At 43.5% G+C, this 22,941-nt stretch overlaps 1 protein-coding gene across 1 annotated transcript in view; it reads right to left on the bottom strand.

Annotated features, from left to right (window-relative positions):
- LOC147100058 (protein FAM227B-like) overlaps positions 1-22,941 on the bottom strand; it is a 293,117-nt gene that overhangs the window by 260,686 nt on the left and 9,490 nt on the right. Inside the window, exons 3-5 of the mRNA XM_085968963.1 lie at positions 14,336-14,391; positions 5,716-5,760; positions 2,377-2,475 (exon numbers count right to left, since the gene is read on the bottom strand). Coding sequence (XP_085825089.1) covers positions 2,377-2,475; positions 5,716-5,760; positions 14,336-14,391 — 200 coding nt within the window. The remainder of the gene's footprint in view (positions 1-2,376; positions 2,476-5,715; positions 5,761-14,335; positions 14,392-22,941) is intronic.

The following is a 22,941-nucleotide window of genomic DNA, read 5'->3' as shown; positions in this document are numbered from 1 at the left end:
TAGTTGGATATATGACCACCCACCATTACAACTCCTTCAACTAGGGGTGTCCTTAGTAGTAAGACACATGCAACACAAAAGGCGAATACACCAGCAAAACACACTATACATGTACTCTGTTATCACTGTACAATTGAAGAAAATTAGTTTACTTTTAATATATCATGCAATCTGTAATTCTTTTTTGTGTAAAGAAAGTGGCTGACTCTTGAGTTGTCCTCAGTGGGTGGATGGAAGAGCATCAATGTTGAAGGCAGTGACGGCCTTCACTACCACTGTACATTATAGATAACTGGCTGACTTCCCCTCAAGATCTTCATAGATCAGGTGGCATACTTTCTACATTGAGCTGTGCTTTATCATGCAGTACTCCTCTACCATTCCCAGATAGCTGACTCTGTTGCCCACACTCACTGCCTGCGAGTGTATCTGCTACGAGTCTGGTGACTCCTATGTCCTCTATTGGTCTTCCTCTTCCTCTTCTGTGTATACCCACCAATAACTTCTATACCCATGTTCTCAGGCAAAAAAAACCTCCTATGTACTATTCATTTCTTTACTGCTTGGTGATACTTTAAAATCTTCCCATTTATTCTCTAATATTTGATCTGGAGCTAAATAGTCAGCTTTGCGTTTGACTATGCAACTGTGGAATAATGCATGAGTTAATGTTAACAAGGTCTTGACAAGGAAAATCAGCTATGTCCTTGCACTTTTCACGAATCCATTTTTGGAGCTGTAGCAGTCGCAGCAGTGAAACCCTTAGTGTTAGGGGGATTAAATACATGGGGTTATGGGGATAGGGTGGGATATGTGTTGGTGTAGGGGTTACGGGGATCGGGTGGGATATGTGTCGGTACAGGCTCGATGGGCCGAAATGGCCTCTATCTGCACTGTGGGGTTTCTGTGATTCTGTGATTTGCACTTTCTACCTACATTACACTCCTTTTTACCCACTTCTACTTTTTTGTTACAATTACTGAGCAAAGGAAAATATATTGCCTGATGTGTGAACACTTGGAAAACCACAGCAAAATACTGCGGATGCTGGAAATCTGAAACAACAACAGAAAATGCTGGAAACACTCAGCAGGTCAGGCAGCATCTGTGGAGAGAGAAACAGAGTTAACGTTTCAGGTCTGTGAACCTTCGTCAGGTCTGACAAAGGGTCACAGACCTGAAGCGTTAACTCTGTTTCTCTCTCCACAGGAATGATGCCTGACCTGCTGAGTGTTTCTAGCATTTTCTATTGTTACTTGGAAAACCATAACTTGTTAAAGAGCAGTCAGTATAGATTGTAGAAATTGAGGTTATATTGGCCCAGTAATTCGGGTCCCAACGCGTGAGTAAGCACCGTGTACTCACGCGTGGGACCGATGGAATTGCCGGTTTTCTGCATGCACAGCGCATGCGCGGGAAACCGGCATTTCCTATCCTCTGAACCAAGGGGTTCAGAGGTCGAACGTGCGCGCGCAGGAGTCTGCGCGTGCGCGCTGAAATTCCTTTTTTTTTACAGGGTTGCCCGTGTGATAAGGCCTCCAGCTTTTACGCGAGAAAAAAGCAGACGTAAGTACTTAGTTTTAAAAGGTAAGTGGTCTATTAATTAAAGTTAGAAATTTTTTTCCGCAGGTTTATTATTTTTAAAGACTTTACAGTAAGGTAAGTGTATTTTTAGACCCGATTCGTTAAAAAATTATTTTTTTCAAAAATTTGAATAATTGTTTAAATTAGTTTTTTACAGTTATTAATAGTTCATTTAATTAGTGGGATTTTTAAAAAACTTTTATTTGAAGTTTAAGTACTGTTTTGGGCACCCGGAGTTTTCATGAGTTTGACAGTTCTTACTATCAAACTCATGAATGAACTTTTGCAACCTCCGATTGGTTGCCCAGTGTTCACGTGATCCCAGCCGGCTCATCGAACTAACTACGCCGCTGGATCACGCAAGCACAGCGCGCCGGGAACTGAACCGGGCCACTGACAGGAAATCCACGCAGGGCCAGGCTTCAACTGTCGGCGCGCTATGTAAGTGTAGGTCGGGGGCTTGCACCCGCGGGAAGCCCCCGACACCAATTTCTGGGCCATTAACTAACCTGCTGGTGTTTTATGAAGATATTATTGAGATTGTGAATGGAGAAATAGGGGCACATTTTCATCCTCAGCACTTCCAGCTTTCCACATCAGAAGCACATATTGAGAATTTGGAGAGCATGACCCATGATGTTCCATCTATTATGGATGCATTACACACAACTTCCATCCTGGCAAAGCTCTTTAGTGAGAGTGCTAAAGATGAAAATTTACCCCAATGTTTTACAGAACATTACAAATAAAAGAGCCAAATATTTCAATAAAATAATGATGACATAACTGTACCTCAAATTTGAAAAGGAAAAACCACCAAAAAGCATCTTGAAGAATGGCAGCAGATGCTTCCGAGAGAATCAGCTTCTTCCAGGTATTTTGAAATCCAAGCTGTTAAGAAGTTTACGTTGATTTAGTATTAATTACTGTACTATAAATTATTACTAGAAAGGATTTGTAACTGGATGATAGGAGACATTTTTGTACCAACCACCACCTCACATGGCAAGTTCCGTCTTGGGAATCCTGCCAGAGGATCAGCCCCATGTGGCAGCAAGGCCCTTCCCCAATGAGAGGCCAGGGGAAATCAGAGAGCAAATCAACCAGTGGCATTGAACAAGCAGCAAAATACTGCGGATGTTGGAAATCAGAAACAAAAACAGAAAATGCTTGACACACTCAGCAGAGCAGGCAACATCGGGGCCAGCTCTGCTCTGCCAGTTCTTCATGCTTCCCTTTCACCTGCCTAATCCCATCCCTTAAGCTATTCACACACTGTCTCATACTTGTCTTATTTCTCTCATTGTGGTGTGGAGATGCCGGAGTTGGACTGGGGTGGACAAATGTAAGAAGTCACACAACACCAGGTTATAGTCCAACAGCTTTATTTGCTGTTGGACTATAACCTGGTGTTGTGTGACTTCTTACATTTCTCTCATTGTGCCTCCTATTGTCAACAACTACAATGTCCTATTGTCTCATTCTTATTTCACTTCTGCCATTTAACCATCTCCTATTTTCCATTTGAATACATTGCAGGTCATTCATTGGATTTTGTTTCCTCTTTGTATGTTTATATTTTTTTCCGTCGCCTTCCCCTTGTTCTGTTCATTTTTAAACGCTGTTCATCTGTAATATCTTGCAGTTCTGATGAAGGGAGCAAGTCTGAAACATTAACTTTTTTTTCTCTCCACAGATACTATCTGACCGACTGAATATTTCTAGCATTTTTTGTTTTAGTTTCATCCTGTGGCATTCTTATACATTTCTACTGTTTGGCTATAGAGTAGCATTGGCAAAGGCCAAAGAATTGATTACCCATCTATTAGACTTTAGTCTGTCCCCATCTCTATAAGTATACCAGTTTAATTTACAAGATTAAGTACCACAAAATAAACTTTGATAATGCTATTTTTATGAAACTTAATTAATACTAAAATAGCAAACCATGTTTTATAACACATATGTACAATGTTGGAAGAGATGGACAGAACAGAATGAAATATAAGATCCATATATGCATTGAAATTGAGATAGAAAATGTAATTCGCTTTTAAAATAGATGCAAATTATTTGTGGTGATGTAATCAAATTGTCACATTTTCTATATTTTATCCAAAACCCCTGTAGACCTATTGCAATGGTTAAAAGATTTTTTTTTCCTTTGCCACATCCTCAAAGAATCCAATTCTCAAACCTTTAACTTCATCGCAACAGCAAAATCAGAGGGCATAATAATTGTTGGTATGATGGAATGCTTCAAATTTCACAAAAAAGATAAATTATGAGAAAGAATCAAAAATACCAGATGGACGCTAAGCAAATAGAATTCTGGAACAGTTACTGAACCAAAGATCAATCAAATTTCAGTAATAATGACTTACATTAAAACCCTGGGCCTTCCTAATCCAGTTTAGCAGCTGTATGGCCTCAATTTGTTCAGGAAGTTCTGTAAACTCCAGTGGTTTGAAGCCTGGGAAATGTTGAGACTAAATTTAAAAAAAAGTGAAATTAAATCTGAATAGGGATTGTGACTCTTTTTTATAGTGGAGGGAAAAAGCCAAGAGGAATGTTTTATAAATTTCCTACCGAAACGAAAATATTTTAGTTACTGCAGTCAGTATTTTGGGCTTCATGAACAGAAAAGAACCACATCAATGACATATCCAACAGATCTTTGTCCAGCCATCTGCCATTCCTTTCACTGTGGAACTGGCATACTTCCCTCTCTAAGCTGCTTATCTAATTGCTCCAACATAGGACAAGGCTCAGCAGTGCCCAAGGTCAAGTTCCAATGAATACTAACAAATTCTACTTACTGTCAAATTGGCTTAAGAGCCTACATCATACATTGAGGTCAGTAATGCATGAAATGTAAACCATCAAAGCATTAATGTATCTAGGGGCCAGATGATATGCACCATGCAGTCGTCAAGCAAATGAGTAAGGAATTACATAATGCTCTGAATAATATTTGTAGAAACTTTGCCATACTGGTGGTTCACAAAGAAGGCCACAGGCAAGCAAAGCAGAAGAAGGCAAGGCCAAAATTTGGCAGATATTGACGGGAGAAATTGCCTACTCGGCTCGTAGGACAAAGCATTCACCAGAGCTATGTGGAGAGAGACAGGAGCGGCAATAAGTGTCATCTCTCTCACCACCAGGACAGCGGAACAGTGTCGCAAATGGTTAATGACTTGACCAGGGAAATTAAGGTAGGACAACTTCACCTTTCACTTCAGCCCATGAGACCATCCCGGAAAGAAGTGTCTGTTTGATCAGCATCCCTACCACTGGACTCAACACGGGATCACTATACCACCTCCTTCATCATCGGTGCACTGTGGCTGCAGTGTGTCCTATCTACAGGATGCACTGCAGCAACTCATCAAGCTTACTTCAAACGCACTTCCCAGTCCTGAGAAGGACAAGAACAGCAAAACTGAAGAACACCATCACCCCCAAGTCACAAACCGTCCTGACTTGGACATATATTGCCGTTCTTTCATCCTTGCTGGGTCAAAATCATGGAACTTCCTCCCGAACATTATCATGGGAATGTAGTCAGCACAAGGACTGCAGCAGTTCAAGGAGAAGGCTCACCACCACCACCTTCTCAGGCCAATTAGGGATGAGCAATAAATGCGGCTTTGCCAGTGTCATCCACATCCCAAGAAAAAATGTAATACCCTCCACTGATCACCCGAACTTCTTAAATGGAATGACAAGTCTTCATTCACAGTGCACCGTGGTTCAATGCCTCTCTAACTTTTCCATCTGAAACAAATGTGTGGAACTTGGGAGCCGCCCAAAAATGCAACCCTTAAAATTTATTGGCATTACACACCTATCTCGTCAAAACCAGCATAGACTTTCAGCCCCCATATGTTTTATTAAATGAAATGGGCTTAATAGAGGGAATTTTTTTTTCTCGTTCCACATATACTTTTATAAATTTCAAAACATAATTTCCAATCAAAATGGTATCCGTACCCCACCATCTGTGTAGTTTGTAATATTCCCAAAAGTTTTTCCACAAACCTAGTTTCTTTGTAGCTACTTTTTTAAGTTATTTCAATTAAGAAATGTTTAGCTGCAGTGTAAAGTTCAGTATCACATTGAAAGCCCTACCTCAACAGTCTTGTCACTGCGTGCAAGGAAAAGTTCTTCAGGAAGCTGTTAAAAAGAAAACAATTTTAGCAATCATGCTTGAGCTAAAAAATCTTTAATGTTAAATTTTCAACAAATCAAAACCAAATTTCTGAAAAGAAAAAAAAGCTGGGCCTATATTATCCTCCATTTAAGAAATGGGAGAAATGTCCATTTTCTTCCTAACTTATGGCCCACTAATGAAATTGCAGCAACGTGTGGCTTTCAAAGTTGCATTTCCTGAGAATGAAAATTATAGAATTTGTTTTCGACCAGACATCATGTGGACATATCATATGAAAGATGATGGCCCAGTAATTCCGGTCCCAACGCGTGAGTATGGACGGGGTACTCACGCGTGGGCCCGTTGGAAGTGCCGGATTTCAGCATGCACAGGCGCATGCGCGGAAAACCGGCATTTCCTCTCCTCTGAACCAAGGGGTTAAGAGGCGGTTCCCTTGCGACGTTTGAGGCAGCGCGTACGCGTTGAACTTCGGTTTTTTTGACAGGTTTGTCCGTGCGTGAAGGCCTCCACTTTTTACAAATGTAAAAAGCAGACGTAAGGACTTAGTTTTAAAAGGTAAGTGGTCTAATAATTAAAGTTAGAAATTTTTTTCCACAGGTTTATTATTTTTAAAGAATTTACAGTAAGGTAAGTGTATTTTTGGACCTGATTTCTTGAAAAAAAAATTTTGGCAGAAATTTGAATAATTGTTTAAAATAGTTTTTTAAAGTTATTAATAGTTAATTTAATTATTGGAATGTTTTTTTAACTTTTATTTAAAGTTTAAGTAGTGTTTTGGGCGCCCGGAGTTTTCATGAGTTTGACAGGTCTTATGTCTAACTCATGAATGGACTTTTGTAAACTCCCATTGGTTGCCCAGTGCTCACGTGATCCCAGCCAGCTCATCACACTAAGTATGCCGCTGGATCACGCACGCACAGCGCGCCGGGAGCTGAACCGGGTCACAGACCGGAAATCCACGCAGGCCCAGTCTTCAAATGTCAGCGCGATATGTAAGTGTAGGTCGGGGGCTTGCACCCGCGGGAAGCCCCTGACCTGAATTTCTGGGCCGATATGCTTGAACCTAACTATCACAAAACTAACATACATATGAATCCTGCCCGTACTGTACAAAATCAGAATTTAGTGCATTTCATGACCCGTTTGCAATCTTAAAATGCAAATTTATTAGGGTTTGAAATGTTGTTTTAAGCAACAATGCATTGTACAAAATTATATAATGGTTTCCAGTATAAATTTAGCAATATTGGCCCGGATTTTACGGTCAGCGGTGAAGGAATGGCGCTTGCCGTTCACTAAGCTGTCAGCTGCCCATAGAGTTTTTGTAGCTTTTGCGCGAAGACAGCTCTAATCGGGCATCTCATTCAGTGTGGCGCCCTCTACAGGAGATCTGTGGCATTTGAAACAGCAAGGCTCTTCAACCAATCAGATTGAAGAAGCCTCACACGCCGAGCCTAAACCAGGACGTATAAATTAGACTTAAATCATGCACAGTGAGCGAAATAAAGAAAGAAAGATGGGATTAGGAGAGAGCGAGATAAAAGAGACAAACAGGAAAAGTAAAAAAAAATTTAAATCTCCAACTCTAATTAAACTCTGAAGGAATGAGACTCCACACTTGTAAAATTACATTTTCAGGGCCAAAGACGTTGTTTGGCAGTAATTATCACTTAGCACACCATTAAAAATTCACTTACTCCTGAATGCACCAGCCCTAACTTTTTCTGGCGTGTTTAGTGGGTAAGTACCGCAACTTCACATCATTAGATTGATTTCAGTGCCGAGTCTATCGGCGAGGAGTGTTACCGCGCAGCCTGTGGAGGAGCAGGGTAACACTTACAGCAACTTTCAGATTTCCACATTTAAATGCGTATGTGCGGATGCCGGAAGTTGCTGTCCGATTTACTCCGTAATATTAGCTTCACCAATATTATTAATGCAAAATCCGGACCACTGCATCTAACACTGAAGGGTTAGGATATTGCAGCTCAGCCTCAATCTATTACATGGAAAGTGATCTAGTATTGGCAACTGCTGCCTTTTGGAACTCATGCCTGATTAAGGGTATTTGTTCAAACCGCTCGAGTTACTCCATTGCCCCATACTATTCACTTCTGTCATTAATGCGGTAATACTTCAAAATCTTTCCTTTTGCTGAATTCACCAAGGCCAAGTCTGACCGGGAATAAAATACTCATTTTTCAATTTGACTGTACAGCTCAAATGCTACATGAGTTACTAATTAATAACTTTGACAAGGTCTTAACAAGCAAATAGCTGATTTTTATTCATTTTTGCCAATGTTTGTTGATGAATTTTTGGAGGTGTAGGAATCTTTAGATCAGATAAACACCAATTAGTAGTACAGTGCTGTTTCTACTGACATTACATCCCTTCTGACTTACATCTATTACTTTGCTATAATTAGCAAAGAAAGGAAAATTTAGCCCCCAGCAACCATGGCTGGGAATTTCCTCGGGGCTCTGGCAGCGTAACATTGGCAGCAATCCCATTTACACATATAACTTACAGCAGCTAGAGCGGGTGGCACCTGGAGGAAATTCCCAGCCTATATATTATATAAAATGATAACCAGCTCCGATGATTGAATTTATTCAGGAGTAACAGAGCCACAAGGAACAGGGAGGTCCCAGGTTTAATCTCCATTCTGTGCTGAGTTTGTTGATCTTAGCAGGAAAGTCTTTAGGGATACTACAAAAGGCCTCAGTGTCTCTGGGTTAGAAAGGGGAAAATCAGCCATGGTTCCTGCTCCTGATTGTCTCTCTCCAGCGACTTATGGTGGAAGTAGGCATGTGTGAATGTCAGGTGAGGGCTAGATTAAGTTTAGCTGTGGTGTCTCCCACAGTCAATCTGTCTGTCAATAATCAGTGTCAAGTCTTATACTTGGGGGAAGCACGGTGGCATAGTGGTTAGCACTGTTGCCTCACAGCGCCAGGGACCCGGGTTCGAATCTGGCCTCGGGTGACTGTCTGTGTGGAGTTTGCACATTCTCCCCGTGTTTGCATGGGTTTCCTCCGGGTGCTCCGGTTTCGTCCCACAGTCCAAAGATGTGTGGGTTAGGTTGATTGGCTATGATAAATTGACCCTTAGTGTTAGGGGGGGATTAAATACGTGGGGTTACGGGGATAGGGTGGGATATGTGTTGGTGTAGGGGTTACGGGGATCGGGTGGGATATGTGTCGGTGCAGGCTCGATGGGCCGAAATGGCCTCTATCTGCACTGTGGGGTTTCTGTGATTCTGTGAATAACGGCAAGTTGGGCAAGGTACCAGAGGTGCCTGAAACCCATCGAACTATACCCCAACAAGCAGTCAATGCCTTCAGAAGAGGCGAGGAAGGGAAAAATTGGTTAAAAAAAACACAAATACTGAGTTTCAATCTTCTGGTTCTCATGGTCTCTCAGGATTAATGCAGAATCCAGAGTGCTTAACAAAATTAATGCCTTGTTTCTCACTTCTAACCATCTATTAACCTGCATTTATTTAAATAAATAATTAAGTGTGCTGAATAATTATTTTTAGGGTGTCATAGTGTTATGTCTAAAGCTAGAACAGCTTCTTAAGCTGTGTGTGCAAATACTACTACCTAACCAAAATCTGAGTAGAATCATCTTAACACTCATCCACTTGTGAATAAATGGCTAGTCTTATCAATTAATATTTAGCACCTTCAACAATGTTCCTAACCTTCTTGAATGAAAAAGAACTCTATATGGTTTAGACTAAGTGCAATGGGCTACTTGATCAATAGTTCTGACAATTCAGAACCCCTTTGAAAAAGAAAGAACTTGCATTTATATAGCGCCTTTCATGACTTCAGGGCACCCCAAAGCGCTTTACAGCCAATTAAGTACTTTTTGAAGTGTAGTCATTGTTGTAATGTAGGGAACCACAGCAGCTAATATGCACACAGCAAGGTCAACAAACAGCAATGAGATAAATAACCAGATAATCTGTTTTTTAATGTTGATTGAGGAATAAATATTGGCCAGGCCATTAGAAGAACTACCCTGCTCTTCTTTGAATAATGCCATGGGATCTTGTATATGTCTATATGAGAGGGCAGATAGGGGCTCAGTTTAATTTGAATGAGACACCTCTGACAGTGCAGTACTCCCTCATTATATGCTCAAGTCTCTGGAGTGGGACTTGAACCCCTGACCTTCTGAGTCAAAGGTGAGGGTGCTACCACTGAGGCAAGGTCCCAGAGATGGCCTATGCCAATTTACCAATCATCACCCTGAAGAGAGAGTCACCCTCATAGCAGGCATGTTTCACTGGACAACATCTCTCACAAGAATCTGGATTAAGCAGTTGATGAATAATCCTGTATGCAACATTGGACTTGGATGTCTAGAACATCAAGGTGGTTGGCACAATACAAGCTGTCCTGTTTAGGTCATTCTATATCGTTGAAGGCAGATGTTCATCATTCAACTGATGAAGAAACTCAGAGGCTTGGCATTACAGCAGAAGACATTAATTACCTGAAAGCTGGTTATGAGACTACATGCTCATATACCCAGGGTATGGTGCTCACCATGATTGGCTGTAAAGAAGGAAGCAGCTAGCCCTGATGGTCTGCACTCCCTAAGGAAGAGGAATCACTGTTCCATTGGGTATGGTGTGTGTCCAAGTTGTGGTCAGGAGGATGGTGGAAATTCAGTCTCGCATATTGTGCTACTCACCATAGCATTCATGAGCGAATCCTATTATCTGCTGCCTGCTTAGTGTAGGATTTCGCAATAATTTCGAAATTTCCTACAGTTCCGAAGATTGATTTTTGATTTTAAAAATACCTGGGTAGAATATACCTTTAAAAATCCAGGGATCAAAATGGCCGTCAGACCTCGTGGCAGAAGACAAAAGGACAGTCTCTCTTCAAAGCACAGGCTGACAAAGAGGACTGAAACGCCAGCCTGTGTGTGCCTGTGAAAAAGGATAATCAAAGATGGCTGTCCGACCTCGTGGCAGGAGACACCACACAGACTGTGTGCATATGAAAAGGAAAAATCAAAGATGGCTGACAAAGGATTTAGAAAAAAAAACAGCCCTTGAAGCAATGGAGTAGTTAAACTGTCAATCAAAGGCAGTTCAGGGAGTTTCCCTCCCTGCAGGACAATTGATGTTTGTTTACACTAAACTGCTACAATGTTGAACCACTTGAGACTGCCAATCAATTGCGGTTGGGCGTGACCACAGGGCAATCAGTTTGTTTACACTAACCTCCAAGGGCTGTTTACTCAGCCATTAAGTAAATAGACATGGTTTTTCAAACTGGGACAGTTTCATTCAACCCATCACAAGAATGGGGATGCATTCAAAAACCCATCACAATGAATGGGTGATTCATCCAAAACCCATCACAGTCAATGGGGACAGTTTGGATCCCTTTTGTTTAGCCCAGATGCATCCGGATTTGGGCGGGAAGATTTCGGCCCCAAATGGGGTATAAGATAGCTTCTCAAGAAGCCATCTCTCTCTCTCTCTGCAGCCTCGCCTCCGTGCTCTCTACAACTTGGGAGCCCGCCCAAGGGAGTGGAATACCAGCAGTTACTTTTAAACACTGGGGTATCTCTATCTTCAGGGTGGTGAAGAATCTAAGACCGCAAGGGCACGGGGCAGGCGTTCATTGGTGAGTATACATTTTCTGGCCCATTACAAGGTAACTTAGAATAGGTATAAGGGTGGGAATTAAGGGGAATCTTGTTAAACTGTAATTTTAGTCAATTTTCCCTCGTTGTGTCCATTTTCTCCTCCCCTATTTAAGTAACAGTGTTGCACTAAGCAGAAAAGTGCTGTAGTGAACACTAAGTAGCTGTATTAAAAGTGCTGTATCTAAGTAACAGTGTTGCACTAAGCAGAAAGGTGCTGTAGTGAACACTAAGTAGCTGTATTAAAAGTGCTGTATCTAAGTAACAGTGTTGCACTAAGCAGAAAGGTGCTGTGGTGAACACTAAGTAGCTGTATTAAAAGTGCTGTATCTAAGTAACAGTGTTGTACTAAGCAGAAAGGTGCTGTGGTGAACACTAAGTAGCTGTATTAAAAGTGCTGTATCTAAGTAACAGTGTTGTACTAAGAAGTAAAGTGTTGCATTTAAGTAACAGTGTTCTATTAAGCAAACGAGTGCTGTAGTAGACACTAAAGTGTACGGTGAGAAGTAAAGTGCTGTATTTCAGCATAGGTGTGCTGTATTGTTTATTTTCAATTTGTTTCTTTTTGTTTCAATAAATACTGGTCTGTTTTGCACCCAACCACGAGTCACGTTTTCTGTCTACATCGCTACCGAATAAGTCTGGCGGTCAGAACCAGGAATAGGGGAGCGCTTCAAAACCGCACGGGGGTCCCTGGAGCAGCTCAGAGGCTTCTGACTGGCCAGAGACAATAACCCCAACCCCGCTTAGTAATTCCTACATTAGTGAAGACTCAAACTTACACTCCTCAGTTGTTTAATAACCAGCTAGTTTCTACCTCTTTCAGGGGTGGGCATGCAAGGGGGCACCGGCTCTTTGGGGTCCAATTGGATCCAAGATGGTAAGGTTGGTGACAGAAAATTGCAACCGAATCAACCCTCTGTGGGAGAATCAGTAATCTGATGCCTGAGCCAGTGAGATACGCCATACTCCAGGGCACTGTTGATGACTGATCAGCCAGCCTGACTCATTAATGGGACTTGAAGGGGTTGACCGGTCCCCCTTTCAGCTCCAGATAACCCTACAAGCCAGTGTCCTAATGGGTGGAGTAGCAGAACAGGCAATAAAAAGCTTACCATTACTCTGTGCTGCTAGAATCCTCATTCTAAATGCAATGTTTTCTTCTGATTTTTTATACTCTTTTCATATTCTCTTCAGCTATTGTTACTCAATATCATTTTTTTTTTGGCATGTCAGTTAACTGTTTTTCCAAGTTAAACAATATACAAGCTGCTGCTTCAAATTAGGGATGCAGCTGGGTTCAGTAATACCTGGTACTTTGTGCCATTACTGTACCTTTATCTGAAAAAGCACTTAGTACCATTAATTTAAAAATATCCAGACTTGGTAGAGTGGAGGGATGACAACAAAAGGAAAGAAAAACTTACATGAGTACTTTATAGTGTATATACTAAATAGTGACGTACAACATAGTAAGGTACACTGGAATCCAGTACAGTTAAATCATAGAAGTTAGATAGAAAGGTTTCACGTCATAAACAAGAATAATCAGTGATGGCATTGAATTAATGCTCCTGGACAGCTTTGTACTGAGACATAAAGACCTGAAATACTCATCATTTGTATGCTTTGACCAAATTGAGCATCAGTGCACCAAATGACCAAGATAGCGTAGGAGCACAGGAATCCCAAACGTCACGCCACATTCTCCACAACCAGATCAGAATGTGGCTTGCATATTTAAATTAATTGGTCTTGTTCCAAATAATTGAATATTTCGTTTATTGGGAGCAAACATTGTAATGTGTGGAGTGGTATAAACATTACTCTGAAGTAACTCAGATGTCTAGACATAGACATATTGAGAGAGTGGTTAACAAAGCATATGGGATCTTGGGCTTCATAAATAGAGGTATTGAGTACAAAAGTAGAGAAGCTATGCTGAAACTTTATAAAGCGCTGGTTAGGCCACAACTGGAGTATTGCATCCAGTTCTGGTCACCACACTTTAGGAAAGATGTGAAGGCCCTTGAGAAGGGGCAGAGGAGATTTACCAGAATGGTTCCGGGGATGGGGGATCTTAGCTATAAGGATAGGTTGGAGAAGCTGGATTTGTTTTCATTAGAGCAAAGGAGGTTGGGGGGTGATTTGATAGAAGTGTACAAGATTATGACGGGTTTGGATAGGCGAGATGGGAAAAAGCTGTTTCCACTAGTTGATGGTACAAGGACTATGGGACACAGATTTAAGGTTTTGGGCAAGAGATACAGGGGAGAAAATACTTTTTTACACAGCGAGTGGTGAGGACCTGGAACTTGCTGCCGACGGAAGTGGTGGAAGCGGAGACACTCAATGTTTTCAAGGGGAGACTAGATAGGCACTTGAGGGAAATAAACTTGCAGGGCTACGGGGATAGAGCGGGGGAATGGGACTGTGGATTGCTCTAGAGAGCCGGCATGGACTCGATGGGCCGAATGGCCTCCTTCTGTGCCGTTATGACTCTATGACATCATATTTACTGCAGAGACAGAGTTTCCCCCGAAGTTACAGCAGCTGACAGGAGATACCCCGAGGAAATTCACCCCAACACTCCACATTTCTGCCCTTGGCTTTTTTTCATGCAGTTATATATTGATCACTAGCTGGAGTGCCCAGCGGTGCCGAGGCTTTTTCGAGGGCATGTTGTTGTTAGAAAAGAGAGAGCGACTGGGGGGGAAGAGAGAGAGCGACTGGGGGGGAAGAGAGAGAGCGACTGGGGGGGAAGAGAGAGAGCGACTGGGGGGGAAGAGAGAGAGCGACTGGGGGGGAAGAGAGAGAGCGAGTGGGGGGGGAAGAGAGAGAGCGACTGGGGGGGAATTATAGCTGACTGGTAAGGCATTTCAAAACATCCATGCAATGTTTTACCTTTCTGCTGGGATGTATTAGTAATGCATCAGAATCCTTCATTTGTGTAAGAAAAGCTGGAACAAAAAACAGAGATGTGATTTTAAAAATAATCTTCAAATAAACAAACTATAAAATATTTTGACAAGATTTAGAAAGAAAAATCTTGCATTTATATGGCGCCTAATCACGTTTTCAGGACATCCCAAAGTGCTTCACATCTAATTAATTACTTCTTGAAATGTAGTCACTGTTGTTATGTAGGAAATCCTGCAGCCAATTTGTACACAGCAAGATTCCATAAAGAGCAAATTAGATGAATGGCCATTTTACCTGTTTTCAGCGGTGCTGGTTGAAGGACGAATGTTGTCCAGGACACCAGGAGAACTTGCTGCACTTCTTTGAATAATACCATGGAATATTTTACATCCATCTGAACAGGAAGATGGGGCATCAGTTTAATGTCTCAACTGAAGACGGCACCTCTTATAGAGCAGAAGTTCCTCAGCGTTGCACTGAAGTGTCAGCCCAGATTACGTGCTCAATTTCTGGATAGGGCTTGAACCGACAACCTCTGAAGCGAGAGTGCTAACAACTGAGCCAAACTGACATTTAAGGGTAAATTCACCAATTGCACGCTCCCAGCAAGGAGCCATTCTTGGAAGGAGCGTGGATCAAATATAAGGCTGTAACAAAGCAGCACTGCTTCTCCAACCTACACTCCATTTGAGCAAAGCTTCTTGCCGTGAGGCAATAATTTACATTTATTATTGTACTCCACAAGTCTTGCTATATTGAGAACATTTGTGCTCTTCTATTTTCAATTTAAATCTTTTCCATTCTTTTTAAGAGTTCACTCTTCACTGCCTGCAACATACGTGTTTCTTTGAAGCCCTACACATTTCATGCATTCACTAAATAACTCATCCTTCATTTTACTTCACACCTAAACTACAAAATCACTCCTGAAAATATATATATGTTATGTTATATAACCCACACTGGCTCACAGTCTTGGAGGGAGTGCAGCATAGGTTTACCAGAATGTTACCTGGACTCCAAGTGTTAAATTACAAGGAGAGATTACACAAACGAGGGTTGTATTCCCTGGAATTTAGACGGGTAAGGGGTGATTTGATTGAAGTTTTCAAGATATTAAGGGGAACAGACAGGATAGATAGAGAGAAACTATTCCTGCTGGTTGGTGAGCCTAGGACTAGGGGGCTAGGGGGCCAGACCTTTCAGGAGTGAAATTAGGAAACACTTCTACACACAAAGGCTGGTAGACATTTGGAACTCTCTTCTGCAACAGCAATTGATGCTAGATCAATTGTTCATTTTAAATCTGAGATTGATAGATTTTTGTTAACCAAAGGTATCAAGTAATATGGGGCAAGGGCGATATATGGAGTTAGGTCACAGATCATCCATGATCTCATTGAATGGTAAAACAGGCTCGAGGGGCTAACTGGCCTACTCCTGTTCCTGTGTTCCTAAATTCCTCTGTCTTACTCCCTCTCCTCCATCCCACAACCACCTCATGCTGGATACAATTCCTACTGCAGACATCAGATACAATTCCTGGTACGAGCATCTGAAGTCCATATATACACAATCAACTGTCACATTCCGGAGATACTGTATGACCTCTCAACTATACTTCCATAATTCCAACCTAGAAAACTGCCAAAGCTGACTGTGACACAAACCGAAAAAAGCTGACAGCCATCAATAAAGGCCTATTACATTGAAAGCGCAGTGGGGTACTGGCTTTATATAGCTTAAGCTGAATATCTAACATTCCATCATTAGTATAATGGAAGATTGCGGCAAAAATTGTAGCATTTTCTCTCAATTCTTTCAGAGAAATTGCAGGCTATTGTGGATATATATTGGTACTTTCTGCTGCTAAATCTAATTGCTAAATTATTTTAACATTATGCAGTTGTCAGTGACACGGAGGCACTCTTCTCACCCTACCCCCAGTTTACAGAGCCACTGTTCTTCCACCTTCCCCTCCCCCTCTAGGTCATGAAGACTCCCTTCTTCCCTGCCTCTGCTCAGTTCATGGAGGCAATCTCCTTCCCTCACAACCGCTCCCAACAAATACTTGCTGTTGCTACTTCTGCTGCTGTATTGCTCAGTGATCCATCTGCACACTGTGGTGGGAACTCCTGATCTCACATAACTAGTGTCAGATCAGGAATTCCTATCCATTTCCCTCAGGCATCAATTAAATTTGTTACAATTTAATACAGGCGGAAAGAACGTTTTTGTTTGATGTCACTTCCAGTTACCATCTTTATTTCTTTCAGCATACAGCAAAGCTCAATCCTCTACTTTAGGTAGGAGCCAGGACATCATAGGGTGACCTTAGTAGCATGGGAAGATTAAATCCCTACTGATTTTTATGTGCATGCGTAAACACTGGATGCAAAACAAAGACGGTTGGAATTTAACTACTTCACGCAAATATCATATCTAAGAGAATAATAAAATTCAAAAAGATAAGCACAAATAGACAGCCCATTTAGCTTGTCTTGCCATAGAAACCTATGGGTCATCCCATCATAGCATCTAACTACATCTTAAGTAGAAGGCTCTTGCCTCCACTACCTTACACAAAAGATAATCTCTTGTTGGAGATGGTCATTGCCTGGCACTTGTGTGATGCGAATGTTACTTGCCACTTATCAGCCCAAGCCTGAATGTTAGTACCTTATGTAGCTCTATAAGGTCCATCCTCATTTGCCTCCTTTCGATGACTGAACATGTTAAGTGTTGAATCTACTGCCACTGCTAGATATCTCTCAGCCTTCCCCCTCGCCAGTTCAACAGCATTTATTAAGTATGTCCCCTAAGCCACAGTTCATACTCTCATATTCCTATTGCAACTAAACTTCATTCCCCACTTAAGGAAAATTCAAATTGAGCTTTTATTTTCTATAATTTTTAAAATGTTAAAATGGAAGTCAAATGTTTAACTATACTGTTTCAAATTAATTTCTGGCTTACTTGGATTATGATGATTTGTAAAATTATGAGTTCATTACAATGGTTGCAATGGGTGTAGGGGGTTTTGGTTTGGGGTTTGTGTCTGGTCAGTCAGTCGTGTGTCTGAGCTGCTCTAGTCCCGTGCGGTTCGAATCGCTTCCCCTTTGGTTCTGACCACCGGACTTATTTACAAGTAGCGATATAGACAAACGAGACCAGTGGTTCGGTGCAAAGAAAACCAATGTTTATTAAAATAGAGAACAATTACTATACAGAGAAAATCACTATGGATGCAGCACAATTACACTTAACGGGGGAGGAGAAACGGACACATCGAGGGAAAATGACTAAAATGACACTTTAGCAATTCCCCTTAACTCCCACCCTTTACACCTATCTAGATTATCTTGTGATGGGCCAGAAAATTGATGCTCACCAGTCTAGGATGTTGAAAACGCATGCTCCGTGCCCTGTTGCCTGCCGATGTCTTAGGTTTTCACCACCCAAAGCAGAGATACCCCAGTAATTTAAACATAACTGCGGGTATTCTACTTCCCTGGACGGGCTCTTCGTCGACGATCCTCTTGCTGGGTTGATGGTAAGTGATGTGCCTTCAATAACCACAAAACTAGAAGTTATAGACTTTAACAAGTTGGCTTTTAATCACTAAGATCAGAGCTAACATCTCAACACACCGACTGGCTCACAGGAATGAGTCATACAGATCCTGAGATCTTTAAGTAAGAGAAGTCAGGGGCGGAGCCAAGAGCCAAGACCTGGAACCTTCCAGGTTAGTCAGGAAAGAGGAAGTGAAACTATACACCGTGTGGGGGAGGGTAATATACATGAGTGCAAAACGAATACAGGCAAGACAAACAGATTTCATTACATTCACCCCTTCTTTAGATTTAGTCCATCGGGGTGATGTTTCTTAAAAGTTGGTATAAGTGAGTCTGTCAGGAGGTTTTGCGGTTCTCAGTGATCGGCGCAAAGCCGGTTGGGGTGCCTCTAGGGGAGTGGATTCTGGTTCCTCCACTGTCCGGGCCTCCGCAGTGTCTTCCAGGTTATCTGCAGTGTCCTCCAGGTTAAAGTTGGGTATTGATACCTCTGGGCGTCCTGTCTCTTTTTGGTGTATGTCTTCCTCGGGTAGTCTCTCATCGTTCTCTCCGCTCCCCGAGGGAGCAAGGTCTTTTATGGAAACAGTGTCTTCTCGCCCGTCAGAGTATTCGATATAGGCGTACTGAGGGTTTGCATGGAGGAGCTGTACCTTTTCCACAAGGGGGTCCGTTTTATGGCCTCTCACGTGCTTCCGCAATAGTACTGTCTCCGGAGATGTCAGCCACGCGGGTAGAGATATGCCCGAGGTGGATTTCCGGGGGAAAACGAACATCTTTTCGTGAGGGGTAGCATTAGTGGCTGTACATAACAGAGACCTTATGGAGTGGAGCACGTCTGGGAGGACTTCCTGCCAGCGGGAGGTCGGAAGGCCTTTTGACTTTAAGGCTAACGTGACAGCCTTCCAAACAGTAGCATTCTCCCTTTCCACTTGCCCATTACCCCGGGGGTTGTAGCTAGTGGTTCTGCTAGTGGCTATCCCCTTTGAGAGCAAGAACTGGCGCAGTTCGTCACTCATAAATGACGTCCCCCTATCGCTGTGTATGTAGTTCGGCATGCCAAACATGCAGAATAGATTACCGAGACACTTGATGACCGTGGCACTGGTCATGTCTGGGCAGGGAATGGCGAAGGGGAAGCGGGAATATTCATCGATGATATTGAGGAAGTATACGTTACGGTCGGCAGAGGGAAGGGGTCCCTTGAAGTCCAGACTTAGGCACTCGAATGGCCGTGTGGCTTTGATAAGGTGTGCACGGTCAGGCCTGTAGAAACGAGGCTTGCATTCCGCACAGATGCGGCAGGCTCTGGTCATTGCCCTGACCTCCTCGATGGAGTGGGGCAGATTGCGGGACTTTATAAAATGGTATAGTCGGGTGACCCCTGGGTGACAGAGGTCGTTGTGGAGACCCTGTAATTTGTCCGTATGAATGCTGGCACACATTCCCCGCGATAGGGCGTCTGGGAGTTCATTAAGGGCTCCCGGCCTGTACATAATATCATAGTCAAATGTGGATAGTTCGATCCTCCACCTGAGTATTTTGTCATTCTTGATTTTCCCCCTTTGTTTGTTATTAAACATGAAAGCCACCGACCGCTGGTCGGTGAGCAGGGTGAAACGTTTGCCGGCTAGGTAGTGTCTCCAGTGCCACACTGCCTCCACTATAGCCTGTGCCTCCTTCTCGACAGAAGAGTGCCTGATTTCAGGTCCCTGAAGGGTTCGGGAGAAGAAAGCCACAGGTCTCCCAGCCTGATTGAGGGTCGCAGCTAAGGCAAAGTCTGACGCATCGCTTTCGACTTGAAAGGGAATGCTTTCGTCCACTGCACACAGTGCAGCCCTTTCAATGTCCTGTTTGATACTGGTGAAAACCTCCCGAGCTTCAGCTGATAGTGGGAAGGACGTCGATTTAATGAGGGGTCGGGCCTTATCAGAGTAATTGGGCACCCATTGGGCATAATGCGAGAAAAATCCCAGGCACCTTTTTAAAGCTTTGGGATTGTGTGGCAGGGGCAGTTCCTTTAGGGGGCGTAATCGGTCAGGGTCCGGTCCAATTACCACATCTTCCACCACACAGCCGAGGATACAGAGACGGGTTGTGTTGAAGACACATTTGTCTTCGTTGTAGGTTAGATTCAGCTTTAGGGCAGTTTTTTAAAATCTCGCAAGATTTAGATCGTGGTCTTGCTGGTTGTGCCCGCAGATAGTGACATTGTCCAGATAGGGGTAGGTAGCTTGTAGTTTATTCTCGTCAACTATGCGGTCCATCTCACGTTGGAAGACCGAGACCCCATTTGTTACCCCGAAGGGCACTCTGAGAAAATGGTAGAGGCGTCCGTTCGCCTCAAAGGCGGTGTATGGGCGGTCCTCCGTTCTAATGGGGAGCTGGTGATATGCGGATTTGAGGTCGATAGTCGAGAAGACTCAGTATTGCGCAATCTGGTTGACCATTTCTGATATGCGGGGTAAAGGGTAGGCGTCCAGCTGGGTATAAATATTAACAGTCTGGCTGTAGTCAATTACCATCCGTTTCTTTTCGCTATTTTTAACTATGACTACTTGGGCATGCCACGGACTGGTACTGCATTCAATAATGCCTTCCCGCAGGAGTCTGTCCACTTCCGCCTTGATAAAGTGTCTGTCTTCCAGGCTGTACCATCTACTTTTGGTCGCTATGGGCCTACAGTTCGGAGCGAGATTAGCGAATAAAGAGGGCGGGCTGATTTTTAAGGTTGATAGGTCACAGACTGTGAGTGGCGGCTGGGACCCGCCATATGCTAGCGTGACACTTTCGTGGTGGCACTGGAAGTCCAGGCCCAAGATTACATTAACACAGAGTTCTGGCATCACGAGGAGTTTAAAATCCTTGTAGTCCGTGCCTTTTACAGTCAGTGTTACCACACAGTAGCCCAAAATGTCCGAAGTGTGGGGCTTAGCAGCCATAGCAATTCTGCTCCGTGTAGGGGTTACCGTTAATGAGTGCCGCCGTACCAGGCTAGGGTGGATAAAACTCTCGGTACTCCCACAGTCAATTAAACATTTCGTTAAATTCCCGTTTACCTGTATGTCCATCATGGATTTTGTCAACGGGTGTGGCCTGGATTGATCCACCGTGATCGAAGCCACTGTTGGGCCCTGGGCGGCCGTTGAGTCGGGAAAAGATGGCGGATCCCAAGATGGCGGCCCGCACGGCACGCACGAGGCGGTGACGGAGTTGGAAATCGGATTCCCCCTGCAGACTTTGCTAAAATGCCCCTTTTTCTTACATTTGAAGCATGTAGCGTCCTTCGCTGGGCATCGTTGTCTGGGGTGCTTGGCCTGGCCGCAGAAGTAGCATTTCGGGCCTCGAGACATTGCCGCTGTAGTAGGACTCCTGGGTGAACTTCTGCGTGGGGACTCCGGCGGTGTAGAGCTGGTCTGAGACCTGGATGGGAAAGATGGCTGATTCCAAGATGGCGGCCCACTCGGCGCGCACGAGGCGGTGAGGGCCGTATGGCCGGAAGAATAAGAGTCAGAGTTTTTCTGGGCCACGTCCAGCGATCGCGCAGTGGCCACTGCCTTTTTTAAGTCCAGGACCTCCTTCTCCAGCAGTCTCTGCCGGATATAATTCGATTTGAGGCCCGTGATGAAGGAATCGCGGACCAATTCGTCAGAGTACACGTTGGCCGTCACGGCCTTGCAGTTACAGTCCCGGACCAAGTCCTTTAGGCCCTGTAAGAAATCGTCCATTGATTCCTCAGGTCGCTGCCTGCGTGTAGCCAGCAGATGTCTGGCGTACACTTCATTTACTGGCCTCTGGTATTGGGCCTTCAGGATAGTGATGGCCTCCATGTAAGAGGTGGCGTCCCGGATGAACGAATAAATCCGATGACTAACGCGAGTAGTCAGTAGACTCAGTTTATCTACCTCACTAGCAGATGAGGCCCTTGCGAAGAGTTCGAAGCATTTGAGCCAGTGTCCAAATTGATTTGATGCTTCAGCAGAATGTGGATCCAAGTCCAGATGCTCTGGTTTTAGGAGTCGATCCATCCTAGTATTCTTTAGTGATTAAAATTGATGTGCCTTCAATAACCACAAAACTAGAAGTTATAGACTTTAACAAGTTGGCTTTTAATCACTAAGATCAGAACTAACATCTCAACACACCGACTGGCTCACAGGAATGAGTCATACAGATCCTGAGATCTTTAAGTAAGAGAAGTCAGGGGCGGAGCCAAGAGCCAAGACCTGGAACCTTCCAGGTTAGTCAGGAAAGAGGAAGTGAAACTATACACCGTGTGGGGAAGAGTGCAAAACGAATACAGGCAAGACAAACAGATTTCATTACAGTAAGGCAGGGCACCGGAGGCGAGGCGGAAGAGAGCGAGAGAAATGGCCTCCCGAGGGACTAGTTATACCCTTCCTGGTAGCCCTTATCTCCTGCCAGATCAGCTCATTTCTTTTGTCTAATCTGGACGTATTGAAACTCATACAAAAGGTACCGATCTGGGCCCATCGACCTGGATGGCTGGTAATCGGTTTTACTGGTCTCACGGTGTTCCCCTTTGTCCAACTGGTTTCGTGATGGGGCCATTCCAGCCTGAATGCCCTGTTGATCGTTTTGAAGTAATTAGGTAAACAATGTTGACGTTCTCTAAACGAAGGCCTGAATGCAGCTGAGCTTGTCCCACTACATATTCAATAGGCCCTGTCTGCTCTTGATTGTTTGTGCAAACAACCTTGATGGCTTTTAATCAGAGGCCCGAATGCCACTGGGTTTGCTTCTAATGCATATATGCAGAAGGTCTGTCTGCATTCAAGTTCTGGAAAGTTCCTTCTCACAGTCATCAGAATACAAGCTGTCAGTCCAAACTGAAACTTACAGGCTTTGGCCATGAGGCTGTCCGCAGCCATCTTGTTGTGCCCTGGATTTTAAACTCAGTCCAACCAGGGTTTCTTTAATAAACCAAAAGTAAATCCTCGGGGGAGACATGAAATTTGCGAATCCTTTCATGGGATGCACTGGGATGCAAACATGAGT

Source organism: Somniosus microcephalus, chromosome 27 (genome assembly GCF_052327205.1).
Source record: "Somniosus microcephalus isolate GS21.2 chromosome 27, FLI_Smic_1.0, whole genome shotgun sequence".
Taxonomy (NCBI): Eukaryota; Metazoa; Chordata; class Chondrichthyes; order Squaliformes; family Somniosidae; genus Somniosus; species Somniosus microcephalus.
Note: the sequence above shows the minus strand (reverse complement) of the source record. Positions and strands in the feature narration are given on the sequence as shown.